Source organism: Pholcus phalangioides, unplaced genomic scaffold (assembly GCF_987345545.1).
Source record: "Pholcus phalangioides strain wild (caught in Gottingen) unplaced genomic scaffold, Ppha-v1.0 ptg000015l_1, whole genome shotgun sequence".
NCBI classification, from domain to species: Eukaryota; Metazoa; Arthropoda; class Arachnida; order Araneae; family Pholcidae; genus Pholcus; species Pholcus phalangioides.
In genome coordinates this window covers 76,192,745-76,207,647 of record NW_028301608.1, presented here as the reverse complement: position 1 = coordinate 76,207,647, position 14,903 = coordinate 76,192,745, and the positions used below count along the sequence as shown (strand labels likewise).

The following is a 14,903-nucleotide window of genomic DNA, read 5'->3' as shown; positions in this document are numbered from 1 at the left end:
CTGAGGATCCATACCATCTAGTACTAGAACTTTCAGTTAGTTCATTTTTCCCAAAGCTTGATAAGAGAAGCGGTAATATCGTTTTTGACACGAAGTATAATTTCGAGAAAGCTGACTATGATGCATTTATAAGTATGTTTCGGTGTGTCAACTGGAGTTTTTACTCAATGTTACCAATGTTGACGAAGCGTTAATTAAATTTTATGATGTGATATTTGATATATTTAATACATGTATCTCTAGACTTAAGCCGAAGAAAAGCCGTTTTTCACCTTGGTTTACTGTAGAAATCATTAAGCTAATCAAACTGAAGAACAAACTTCGCAATTCTCGAAGGCATGGCCATCGGCTTGCTTATAAAGATCTGAGAACTATAAAAGCTGAGATTAAAAGAAAAACACGTTTTCAATATCGTAATTATTTGAATTCACTTGAAAACGACATTATCCGAAACCCTAAAAAATTTTGGTCTTTTTGTAAAAATTTAAAATCTCGAGACCATTTTCCAAATGGAAGGTCTTACCTCGGCAAATTATCCTCTGATGCTTTTGAAATTGCTGAATTCTTTAGAGATTTTTTTGGTTCTGTTTTCTGTAATTCTAATAGTATATGTGTTATGTCAATGATTATGATTTCACTGACAACTGTTTTTTCAGCCCTATTACTGAAAATGATGTACTTCTTGCCATTGAGAAAGTCAAAGGTCATAAAGGGCATGGTGATTATAATGTACCACCTTTTTGGGTGAAAGGTTGTGGCCCCCTATTTGGCAACTCCACTGACTACTATCTTCAATCTGTCAGTTAATTCGGGTCTCTTTCCTTCACTTTGGAAAAGTTGCACCTTTACGCCTATTTTTAAAAAAGGCAATAATGCTGATGTATTAAATTATCAACCCATAATCAAAACGAGTGCTCTTTGCAAAGTATATTTACAGCCATGTTCGATTACGGATCTCTGCACGTCAGCATGGTTACGCGCCTAAACGATCTGCTAGTACGAATCTTGTTGTAATATCCCAGGCTATTTCTCAAGCTATTGACGGAAACACACAACTGGACGTAATCTATACTGACTTTTCCAAAGCGTTTGATAGCCTTAACCACACTATCCTTCTTTCAAAAACCAAGGATTGGGGTTTTTTAGGTCACCTTGCTAACTGGTTCGAATCCTACCTCATAGGCCGATACCAACAAGTAAGTTTTAATGGTGCTAAATCTTCCCGTTATCCTTGTCTTACTGGCGTTCCTCAGGGGTCAATTTCGGGCCCTTTTTTTTGTTCTTTCCCTTTTTTTTTTTGGCTTCTTATTTTGCTCATCAATGATTTGGGAAATCACGTAGATTCTAATTGCTTGATATATGCTGATGATGTTAAAATTTTCCAAGTCATAAATAATACAGATGACGCTGAGACGCTACAAAATTCCGCCGAGCAACACAGTTCATGGTGTAACACCAATAAGTTAAATCTGAATATTGCCAAGTGCAAATGCTTGTCTTTCAGTAGGAAGCCTAGTCTTATCCTGTACAATTACAATATTGATGGTCAAACTCTCGAAAAAGTGGAGTACATGAAGGACTTGGGTGTCACTTTTGATAAGACTCTCTATTTCAACCAGCATATTAATAACATTGTTTCAAAAGCATCAAGGAATGTCGGTTTCATAATCCGCAACAGCGAATTTTTTCAAAATACAGAAACCTTTCTGCGTCTTTACAATTCTTACGTAAGATCAGTTCTAGAATGTTGCTCCATAATCTGGAATTCATATTACTTGTACAATAACATGAGGATTGAACGCACACGAAATAGTCTTTTGCACTTTGTTTACTTCAAGAAATTTCAAATTTTGATCGAATTCGTACAGGCATACTCAGATCTACTTTTCACTATGAATCGCTCGAAGTCCGCCGTCAGAATGCATTGATCACCATTTTTGTGAAAATTCTGCACTTCGACTTGGATGTACCAGACATTTTAGGGCAAATCAGTTTTCACTGTAATAGCATCAATCTTCGTAACCGTAATCTCTTCTATGTCCCACCATACCGAACTAACGTGTTGGAAAATTCTCGTATTTTCCGCTTCCTCAGATGTGGAAGTTCTCACGTGCTTTTTTTACTTTTTTTTTTTTCTCCTCCTTTTTTGGATACACATATAATATTATTTGTATTATATTTATTTGCGTTATTATTTTTTGTATTATTCTTTGCCTTTCTGTATTGGTATTGTGCAACGTGCTGTTTATGTGTTTTTTACTTTTTTCTTCACTCCACTGTAATTGGGAATATGCCTGTTGTGTGAGTTTATAAATAAATAATCATTTGATCATTTTGTCGCACCACGGTCATTTTCTGACACGAGGGCTAATTAAACCGGTACCTACAATTTATTGCCGATTCCGAACGGCAGGCTTGTTTGTATGCTCATCGAGAGGTTGGTGGGCTAACCCCTCTCGATGGGGGACTCCCTGCGGTAGCAATTTTTTCTGTGGTCATGTCGCCGTTTTTGTTGCACCCCTGTGTCAAGATAGTTTTCTGACAAGAACGAACCGGGTATCGAACTCGCGACACCTCTAAACATCGTTTGGTACCTTAGGCGAGTATCTTATCGACCTGGGCTACCACGCCCCATAAATAAATAAATATAATATTGTAAACTCAATGGCAATTATGGATATCGATATACCTACTTTAGAAAAGTTAATAAATGAATTAAATGACTTTAAAGCAATTGGCTACGATGGCTCAACTCCGAAAATGCCAAAAAATAATTGCATTCTATCAGCACATTGAAGTACTGAAACACATAATTGACTCGTCAATCAAAATAAACGTTATTGCAATGACGAAATGAAATATTCCCTTGTTTACCCAATTTACAAAAAAGGAAACTAATAGTATGAACAATTACAGACCAATTTCAGTTTTCCCAATTTTTTCTAAAGTAATAGAGTAAAATGTGAATAAACAAGTTGTAAATTTTCTAAATCATAATAAATGTTTTGCACCAAACCAGTATGGATTACAACAGAATAAAAAATACAGAAATGACAGTAATCAAACTTTGTCAATACATGAATACAGATACAATAATAATAAATATTCTATAATAATCTACCTGGGTTTAAAACAATCATTTGATAATGTTGACCTAAATATACTAACACAAAAGTTTCATAAAGCTGGTGTTCGAGGAGGTATTCTGGAATGGTTCAAAACTTATTATTATAGAATGCAACAGGCAGTCATCATAAATCAGAAAATAAAAGAGTATCTACAGGTTCAAAAGGGTGTTTCTCAGGGATCGGTTTTGGGCCCTATATTATTCTTCATTTATATTAATGACTTCTGTTTGTTGAATCTCAACAACAACTAATATCATCCGCTGATGATATAGCTCTTTACATCGAAGATGACAATATAGATAATCTTATTAAAAAAACAGAGGATGACCTTAGATATATACATTAATCAGTGGATGACCGAAAACAAGCTCGAATTAAACGTACACAAAACCCAGTATCAATGCATTAAATCAAGAAACATAAACTCTAATTCTGAAATCTCTTTCTAAAATACGCACTTGCCACCAACAAACACAATGGAACTGAAATTGTCACGAACTACAAAGAGTGCACCAATATGAATATTTAGGAGTTATTATACAGGACGACTTAAAATGTAACTTGCAATGTGATAATTACCTAATAAAATCCGTTTTTTTTATACAGTTATGTTTTATAAATTGAAATATTTAATAGATGGAGACTTCTTAAAGGACATTTTTTATGAATGAATTTATTCAATTATAACCTATCGATTATTTGCCTGGGGTGGGCTTACCTAACCAATATTACAAAATTACACTCATGTCCCTAAATTGAGGATAATGCCAGCTCCGGCAAATAAAGGTTCAGAAACAAAACAAACGTTACTTATTCATAAAGTCCATTTATTAAACAAAAAGATAAAGAACAAAAACGATGGTGTATGTATGATACCATTCATAAAAACTACGATTTTTGCTCCCTGGAGCAATTGTAAAAAATATCTCCTTTACAAAAACTTACTATTACATGGTTGGTATGATGGTTAATACATTGTATGTCTCCCATGCGATGAAATACAGTCCGTACAACGCCTAGGCATGCTGAGTATCAAATTATCGATCTGATCTTGGGGAAGATCACTCCACTCAGCAAGCAATGCTCTCCGAAGTTCCGGTACACATGTAGGAGCTGGTTGACGGGCTGCAACTTGTCGGCCAAGCATGTCCCACACATGCTCTATCTCTATCGGATTCAAGTCACGTGAGAATGCTGGCCATTCCATACGGGTTATATCCTCAGATTCAAGGCATTCGTTTACGATGTTTGCTCGGTGAGGACGGGCGTTGTCATTCATAAACACAAATTCTGCAAATTCTGCGCCCATGGCACCCTAAACAAACGTACATGTTGTTCCAGAATGATGTCCCGATAAATTTGGGCTTTCATGGTTCCGGTTTGAATATGCAGATCTGTTCTGGAACCCAGTATAATTCCACCCGAAACGAGCAATGCTGCACCACCGTAATGGCGTCGTTCAATGATGTTGTCTTGGTGGTAACGGGTACCTGGCGTTCTCCATATGAAAGTCCGACGTGAATCAGACTACAAGCTAAACCTGGACTCGTCGGAAAACATCACACAAGCCCACTGTTACGATGCCCACATTTCATGTTCTCTATTCCAGGCTAATCGCTGCCGACAGTGAGTTGCCGTGAGCAGAACACATCTGACAGGCCTGCGAGCATATAGACCAATATCTCCCAAACGTCTGTACACGGTTTGCCTTGAAACTGTGGTACCCGTGGCTGCAGATAGCTGACGAGACAGGTCGGATGCTGTGCTCCGTCTGCTTCTTTTGGCAGTTACTGCGAAATACCGGTCTTCATTCGGCGTTGAAACTCGGGGGCGACCTGTACTGTAACGTCTACTGACATTTCCGTTATCTTGGAATCGTTGCCAAAGCCTAGAGATGACACTTTGGGCAATTCCAAGTTCCTCGGATACTTCCATCTGAGTACGCCCACATTCCAGGCGGCCGATAATTCTACCACGTAAAAAATCATCGACATGCGTCCTCTGCGTCATAACTATTCCCTTATGGCCCTGAGCGCCTTACAGAACTCTAGTGAACAATTTTACTTCTTTGCCACCATTCCTTATATACCCCCTCTTACACTCTCGTCATTGTGACGTACTATCGGCATCATCTGGTGACTTCCTGAAATTTGCATATCATTCTTGCAGATGTGAGTGATAATTCTACAGGGGAAATTTTTACTTTAGATTTCGATTTCCGTGTAATTTTGAATTATCCTTGATTTATGGACATGAGTGTAAATAACACGTACAACAAAGCAAGAACATTACTAATACAAACGTAATACGATAACAATATAAATTGTCATACACTGGAAATTAGACAACTACGCATTTACAGACTTCGTGTTGAAAAACAACAAATTGCTTACAGTGGAAAACAAACAGAACTCAAGCAAGAATCAAAAATAAATTTGAAGTCTCAAAAACAAATAAACACCTTTTTCAAAAATGTTTCTCGTTCACTGCTCCAAAAATAATGAATTCATTTCAGTCGACAGCTCATAACCGTGGCAATAAATGTTTAGCTTTCATGTGACTAAGGCTTTGGGTAAGAGCAAAAATGTCGACGTTGTTTACCTTGATTTCCAGAAGGCATTCGATCGGGTCCAACATGGCAAACTCTTGAAGCGTTTACACGAGATTGGAATAGGGGGGCAACTTGCTGAATTGGATAGAATCGTGGTTAAGAGATAGGTCGCAACGAGTTATGGTGAACGGGGAATTCTCTGGTTGGACAGACGTCACAAGTGGAGTTCCTCAGGGAAGTGTCCTTGGCCCCATACTTTTTTCACTTTTTATCGATAAACTCGATCAGGGTATCGATGGAATTACTAGCAAATTCGCAGATGATGTGAAGCTAATGGGGGTAATCGGGAATGAAAGCGATAGGGAGTTGCTCCAGACCAACTTAAACAAGATTGCAGCATGGGCAAATGAATGGAGCATGACGTTTAGCGTAGATAAGTGCATGGTCGCTCATTTTGGTTCGAACAACCCACGGTTCTCTTACGAGTTGAATGGTGTCACTATCCCGGATGCAACTAGAGTCACCGATTTGGGAATTCTCATTGACGAGCGACTTAAGTTTTCTGAACATTGTTCAGCGGTTGTCAAAAAATCGAATAGAATGCTTGATCTCATTTTCAAAAAGGTCTCTTCGCGTTCTCCTAAAGTCATTCTTCCTCTTTTTCGAGGCTTAGTTCGTCCTGGACTGGAGTATGCTGTAAGGTTTTGGAGACCATACCTACAGAGGGACATAGACTTGGTTGAAGGGGTGCAGAGAAGAGCTACGCGTGTCCTTATTGGCACACAGGGCTTGAGTTATGAAGAAAGACTTCATTTTTTGAATATGTTTACATTGGATGAACGCAGGTGTCGAGGAGATATGATCGAAGTGTTCAAAATTTTCAATGGGATGGATAGGATGGACCATGAACTTTTAGTACACCGCCAATCGACTGCTTTTACAAGGGGACACCAGTATCGATTGGTGAGGGACAATGCAAGGTTATGGTGTCGCAGGGAATTTTTCTCCAATAGGGTTGTTAATAAATGGAATAGCTTACCCCCGGAGGTAGTAAATTGTAACACAATTGACACGTTTAAAAAGAAATACGATAAACATGTTGGGGTAAATCGAGAAGCTATCCATTCTTAGAATAAGACAACCATAAGTAATCTTTATGGGCATCGTATAATATTTTATCATGTGTATATATTGTTTGTAATTTGTGTTAATTGCATTTTTAATTGGGTTGCTGTATTTTTGAAACATATGACAACCATATTTTTATGGGCATCTTTTTATCAGCCACCTCGTTGGGCATTTTGCCTGTTGTGGCGTTGTATTTGTATTTGTATTTGTATTTGTATGCAAAAAGTGTATAATATTATGAAATATATTTTAAGATTGTTTTCATAGAATACAATATAAATAATGACATGAATGGGAAATATTGGGATAATTTTAATTGCGGCTAAAACCAATCATCATTTTTTTCATGATGTCATGGCACAAAAAAAAAGAAATACATATATGTATCTCTGTGAGAATATACGCATTTATATGTGTATATGAGTAGCATTGTGAAACGAAAAGGTATATTTATTACTTAGACTCTCTTACTTAGCCTTTTACCCGCCGTTACGTAATTCTTTAAAATGTTCCCCACCCGTGCGAACGAAACGACGAAAGGCAAAAAAATGTACTTCACGTCTGCCAAAAAACACGAAAACTTTAATATTGCGTCTTGATGCTACCCTGATAGTGACTTTTTTTTTCCACGTATGATGCTTCTTTCTACTATATACATAAGAGTGAATGAGAACAGGTAGGGTGAGGGTGAAAAGAGAAATCTACTTTTTATCTATTATACGGTTTTACTCTTAATTTGTTTTGTTTTCCTTTCTTTTCTCTTCTACTTTTTTTCCTCCTCCATCTTTTCCTTTTTCTAACGTGCGTTTAGATTACGGCAAAGTTACTATATTTATCGCCCATTCGTCAGAAAAGGATCACGCGAATTTGTTGCCATTCGGTTGTTACTGAAGGGGTTAAAATAGCGCTTAATTTTCAGTCATTGACGGTTTTTCAGAGATAAATAGCATTATTTCTTACCTTTGAAAATTTTTTGACGATAATTGGCTGTGTCCCGTATGGAACTAGATTTCTTATACTTTTATCGAGAAAATATGTGGTCAGCCTAAGTTTATACCTTAATGCACTCATTACCAAATTTGATTTGTGGGCCAGAGATTGTGTACTCTATCAACAACTTCTGGGGGGGGAGGGGTCCATTGCTGAAGTTGAAGGAGACCTTTTTTTCTTTCAAACCGAGCACAACTCCGGTCTATTGCCATGGGCAATTTATTACCGATTGAGTTGTACCGGAAATGTGAGTGTGTGTGTACCTAACAGTCTGAGTGTGTATATAGTGTTGTGCGTGAATATATATTTCAAATTATCCTCGATTTCGATACCTTTATCCCATGTTTCGAAACATCTCACTACAAAAGCCACTTAAATTCCTTATCAGCTAGTACTGGAATATTCTCTTTATGCATGTTACTACCAACCAAAAGTTTTCTGAACATTGTTTTGTGTGTTTTTGGGATTATTAAATACTTTTCCCAACATAAGACTTATTCTCTCCCAGCCGTTATTGTAAATTCCACTGAAACTGATCTAGTCTAATTTCTCACGTGTCTTAAAACTGTCAGTTCCATTTCATTCACTATTTCGTGATAAACGTTTCTTTTCATCATTTTGGTTTCCTCATCTCTGAATAATTTAATTAAACATAATTTTTTCCTTTTGGCGTTGTATATTTATGTACAAAAATCAATTATAAACTGTGTATATTTTTTATGTACCGCATATCATTTTGTCGCTTTATGGATGTTTGATTTTAGTTCGTTCTAGTTCTCCCGTAATGTAATAGAAACGCGGAAAGTTATTTGCCATTTGACGTTCCGAGTAAGGAATCGGAGGAAGATATTAAACACTCTGATTCAGATTCCAGCTTGTCCGATCAAACTGAGTCTTATGTGTCAAAAACTGAATTATCCGTGTCATCGACACAGCGCAAGTTTTAAACGTGGATACGTCTGTTAGACCTCGTTACTGTGCAATGCGACCTATTAGCAATGCGCCAAAAGCAGAGCCCGAAGTGGCTACTACTACTACGAAACCACACATGTACCTCGTCCATGTTCCTCTGTGGAAATTCTAACGAATTGGTATATGTTGAAATGTGCGTGTCCGTGTTGTAAACCTAACGTGAAGCTTGTTTCTGTGTAATGCTTGTTATAGTGTCGCCATCTACCACATATTTTTCGAACTATGAGTGAAGTGTAATGTTTGAAGATTTCATCGCTGAACAAGGCCTGTTGCTCTCTGCGGCGAGACTTTTTAATCGGGAGATCGGCTTGCATTCGCACCTTGAAGCTCTGAACCACAGAAAACCAACTTCAGCCGACCACCACTGCGGTGACAGTGTGGTTCGAACCTGGGACCTCGGGATGCGAGTCCGTCACTATGACTACTCGATGGCCCGAAGTGGCTGCAGATCGCTGGCCAATTCGATGTGCTGATGTAAGACCGGTTGGCCACAAATTCATTTTTTTGTTAATAGCAAACGTGTGATGACTTGGCTATATATACATAATAGCTGTATTGGATAAGCGCTACGTGACGAGAGAGAAAAAAAAAGAAATTTGAAAAAGAAAAAGCTATTTGTTTGTTATAGAAAGAGATATATATAATTTTTTCCTGTCAAACTTTGAAGTGATGGAAATGATCACCGCATCGTGACTGCGATATGATTGGTTTGCTATGGGTAACGTGGACTTAATTATCACGAAAAATTACGCCAAATGACGGTGACCCGAATCATGCGTTTCTTTTCGAACTTTGGCTAGGGATATCCAGCCACTTCGCGAACTGGCTGGCCCAGAGCTCGAAATTCGGACATTGGCCAGGTCAATTTACAATCAATTGGCCAATTCGCGAACTAGCCGATTTCGGGCTTTGGCAGTAACATATACATTCGCAAAAGAATAATTCGCATGCATAGGATATTGCGTGATTTGTCTCAACGAGATCTATTTGTATCTTGTACAGCAGGGGTCTTCAACCATTCTCAAGTCGATAGCATTACCTATGCGTATCATCAAACAGAGAGCACCCCTTACGGCAAGGGTGCTCAGTAGAGTACGGGCCACTTTATTGGTTTGAAAACATGTCGCTGACCGCTTAAGCAATCTGTAAACATGCCATATTGCTTATTTTGCCCCACTTCGTCAGACTGCTATGGAAATGGGCATGTGAAAACACCAACTTACTTACTGCTGAATTTTACAATGTTAAAGCAACAAAAAATAATGGAATATGTCATCCCCATGGGAAAGGGGGGCGGCCGCTAAGCTGGAGCCGTCCCCCGGCCTCTCCCCCCCCCCCTAATGAGTGCCGTAAAAAAAACTTTATTTGTATGCATTTTACCAACGAATAAAATCCATGGCCACCACATAAAGAAGCGGGGGCCCCAATAGGTGGCCATGACGCTGGACGGATCATGTTGATCCCTTGGGAATACATGAGGATCACGTTATTATTTAGTGGGACCTCAGAGTGTGAGTTTTATCAAGGGCTCCCTCTATTTCCAATTTATGCTGTTAAAGCAGATTCACGTCGGACTTCCGGAAACCCAGTAGTGGTCTTGGGGCGGTGCCAAATAATAGGGGGGCGAAACAAGTTGGAAAAGTTAGATATAAATTCTAGAAAATAATTTTTAATGTATTTAAAAAGTAACTGTGCAAAATATATATGAAAAATGACCAAGAGATGAGAAAAAAATGAAGGTTTGAAAATATATTATGATAATTTTTTAGAAAAAGAATCGATGAGCAGTGCACCTATAAACGTACAGTATATACCAATTTCGGTCACAATAAACATACACACACACTTGAGCTCTTTTCTTTTCGTTCATCGCTCCAGAAGATAGTGGAAAGTCTTCTATCTCTTTTTCTGCTGTAAAAATTAAAAAGAATGGACGAAGTCATCTCCCTTTATCAGCTCATTTTTCTGCTAACGGGAACAAGAAAAAGAGGTGTTTCTTTTTGTGAGTGAGTATTTGAGTCCGGGCATTTCATACCTATACTTTCCGACTTACACGGAACCGAATAGTATAACATGTTTGAAAAAAAAACATTGAAGTAAGAAGTATTTAAAAACGAATGAATAAAAATATATGATTTGTAGGTTATCTTTATATAAATAGGAATAACATTACGGGTGCGTAAATTTAAAAAGTAAGCGTAAAAGTAAGTAAGTAAAAGTGCGTAAAGTTAAAAGCCTCTTAAGCCTCGTTTACGAGTGCAATATTGCGACAGCTTTGGGAGCTCTACCACCCGCTTGATGACTTCTTTCCCTCGTAAGGAAAGAAATTGAGAGCACTAATTGGTGAAAGCTCCATTTTTCCATTTCCCATGTAAACGGGGATATACCTAAAGGTGATACTATCTAAAAGTGACATTGGTAAGTTGCGGCCACACCGGGATCATAAGTAGAGATATACTTTAAAGGCTGCTACTTGTAACCCTCAAGCCGAGATTATAGTGTTATTTTGCAAGAAAAAAACGTAACACCCCCCCCCCCCCAGAAAGAAAAAGAATTGAAAACCCCTTTGAGAAAATTCTGCGCACGCCTATGTGTTTATCTATCTATATTGCTCTAAAAAATAGAATGTTTTATTTATCATATATATATAAATACACATGTCCTGACTGACTAATTCACTGATTCATCATCGCTGAGCCGAAACCACTTGAGTTATGAATATGAAATTCGGTCAGTAGTTTTATTTTATGAAGTACGAAGGGTAACTCTTTAGAACGAGTTTTTCGAAATTCAACCCCTAAGGGGGGTCCAAAGGTTATACACAGAAATCATGCCAAGCCGAAACCGCTGGAACAATATTTATGAAATCTGGTCCGTAGTTTTATTTTATGACGTAAAGAAAAAGTTTTTTTTTTTACAAAATTCGACCCTTAAGGGGGTCATAAGGGAGTTCAAAGTTTATACATAGAAATCACACCGAGCCAAAATCACTGAAGCTATGTTTATGAAATTTGGTCAGTAGTTTTATTTCATGACATAAAAGACTCACACTAAGAAGATTTTTCCAAATTCGACCCTTAAGGGGGTCATAAAAGGGTTGAAATGCTATGAAGAGAAATTACGACGAGTGAAAGCCGCTGAAACTATAAATTTGAAATTTGGTCAGTATCTTTCCATATTATGATGCAAAAACTCGCTAAAAGGGGATTTCTCAAAATTCACTCCCTAAAGGGATCTAAAGGAAGTATTTTCGGATTACCAAATTCACGCGAGCGGGTAACAGCTAGTGCTGTATAATCTTCAGCAATTCCAGTACGAAAAATTTCGCCCTAGTAGGGTAAGAGGTTAAACACCTCTCATAGCCATTTCGATAGTGACTGAAATTCCAACACAACTTCCTGTCGGTAAACAATATATTTCTTGTCATTCATTTATTACTTATTCCCTGACCATAAAAACATAAAAAAAAACACTCATTCATCTGTTGATTTATTTGTATTCGTATATTTTCAGAGTTTTAGAGAAGCTGCTGCCAAAAACCATGAGATCAAAGATGAGCGTCTTCAAAACTGGTGCACTTTCTACTGAGATCGGAAAATGCAAGAAAATGTTCAAATGCTGAGTACTTGCAGATATAAATATATAAAACCCAGGGGAAAAAGACTTTTCTCGCCGAAATACAAACTTCTTTTCATCTAAGTCGACCAAGAGGATAGAAAATGTGCAGCTCGAACGGCAAGAACCAATGCTTACAATATACGGAAAAGAATTCCAGTTCTAAAATAGAAAAATCCTTTTCACAGTACATTTATCCGTATATATTTTTCGACATTCACCATTAACTCGTCTACAGATTTTTTATTAATTACGATTGTATTAAAATTCCTATCACTTTCACTTTTGATTTAGGTCAATTAATTCAGATCAAATAATGCAATCAAGGACGAAAGGAAGATAATGTTTTCACAACAATTTACATAAAAGCGTCGAAGATTTTGGAAATTTTTTCAGTATATACTCGTGTTCGCGTACAAGATGATTACCCCCCCCCCCCCCCCCACACACACACACACACACTCGAGGAGAATGATCATTATATTTATAGCCGATCCATAATGTATTAGATTGATTTTCATTTTTCTCGACCATTCATAGCTGCAGCGTCAGTCCCGAACCGCACTAGATAACCTTCTGCTTGGGTGCCAAGCAGCTGATGCTAAATGCTTCGCACAGCATTGTCCTCCTGGCTCATAGTAGTACATTGTGTCCTTTTTTTATATTTTTGTTTAAAATATTCTAATCAATGTTATTGAGAAAAATGTCCGTATTTGACTATGCAATCGAAGTCGAGCAACGATTTGTTATATTATTTAAGCTCTAGTTACTGATTGCGTAGATAAGTGTATATTTTGCGTACAGATGTCAATTTGAGCTCATTTCGCTGTTGAACCTTCTTTTCAAGATTTCTCTTCACCTCACCGACCGACACTTCAAGAAGAGCATAAAAAAAATTTAATTCTACAAAATATTTGCATTGTTTTGTAATGAATATCTTTGAATACCTTTCCTCAAATTACGAATGATTTTAACCCTTCAATGTATAAAATTCAAAATATGCTAAGTTAAACCATGTGTTTTTACCATGATAATTTACCATAAGTTTTTTTAAGGACTGTAACGCAAGAAAATAATTGAACATTTTGTTGAAATTAAGTAAAATAATTTATATATATAAACTTATAAGCTATACGATGCATTTGAAGGGTTAAAAACAGAACACCAAAACTCAGCTGTAAAGGATAATGATTGTACATTTTCGGATTTGTGCATATTACCCAAAAGCTCTACTTTTTGCACCACTCATTACAATCGACAAACCGACACTATATATTTCAATGCTATTTATTCACATTCATTCCGTTTTTTTTTTTTTTTTTTGCATGTATATGAATTGTTATGTATCATTTTGTGTAATAAATGTTTCCCAATATTTTTATATACATATCATTTATTTTTTGTTACCGTATTATTTACTCGTACCGAATTTACCCTTCACCGGATGCTGTCAATAATTAGTTTATAATAATTCATTTTATAAGGTGGAACCTAATTTATAACGATGTTTTAGTTTTTTTCCTCACAATACCGGGTTAAAATGACAGAAATGACGATTACAAAAACAATTTTTGGCCAAAACAGCAACCACTCATAAATCTTTTCTGTGTCTCCCTCGCTATACGTATATATTACTTTTTTTTGGACTCTGTCAATTCTCTTTGACAATGCACAGCAAATTATGAAGACACGTAAGTTTTTAAGAATGCCGATCTTTCAAAACCGCAATGCAAAATATGTAAATTACAAGGCCTAATATAAATAAGTCAAGGTGAACTGGATGGTTTTACTGCGTTGCCCATCTTTTTTTTAAGGGATATGTTTACATTTTATTGTTCAATGCCAGAGTAATCGTTTTTGACAAATGAAGCACTTTCTTTTCTAGCTCATTGCTGAGCATTCTAAATATTGTTTATGCCTCAAAAATACAGAAGACAATTGAATGCTATTGGTTAGCCTCAGAATCACCAAACCTAAAATGGGCCTATGCATCCAACTGCTTTGTAATGCAAACTATTGTTTCACCTATACACAAAACGAGGACTATAATTTTGAATGATAAATATTACTTATTGTCCAAGACCATAAAGTAGTAAACACAAAATTATTTTTTCCATCCAGACTGAAGTTTTTTAATGACTACTCTACTTGTTGAAAACTCAAAGTAAGTAAATGAAAAATTCATAAACCAAATGATCCACATACTCCCCCAAATTACCTTAAAAACGATACAATTTCTGCTTTAGCAGAATCATTAATTTCAATCTACAAAATTCGTAATATCTGGCGAAATATCGATGATTCCCTGCTCAATTCAAATCAATTACACAAATTTTGTCGATAGGATTTTGTAAAAAAGAGGACAAAAATTAGAAAGTAGGACAAAACTGAAAAGTATGACTTTTTACCAAAAAGTAGGAGCCTTGGTTTTGTCATATAAATTTGTATATCACCCTGACTTTGTCAAATATTTTACATTTTCTTTAATTTTCCCCAATCATTTTTTATTTCCGATTTTT

General features: G+C 36.7%; 1 protein-coding gene across 1 annotated transcript in view; it reads left to right on the top strand.

The window, feature by feature from the left end:
• The window catches only part of LOC149076709 (uncharacterized), a 34,801-nt gene extending 21,036 nt beyond the window's left edge, over positions 1-13,765 (top strand). Inside the window, exon 3 of the mRNA XM_089244333.1 lies at positions 12,283-13,765. Coding sequence (XP_089100459.1) covers positions 12,283-12,391 — 109 coding nt within the window. The 3' untranslated portion in view covers positions 12,392-13,765. The remainder of the gene's footprint in view (positions 1-12,282) is intronic.
• Positions 13,766-14,903: the final 1,138 nt, after the last annotated feature.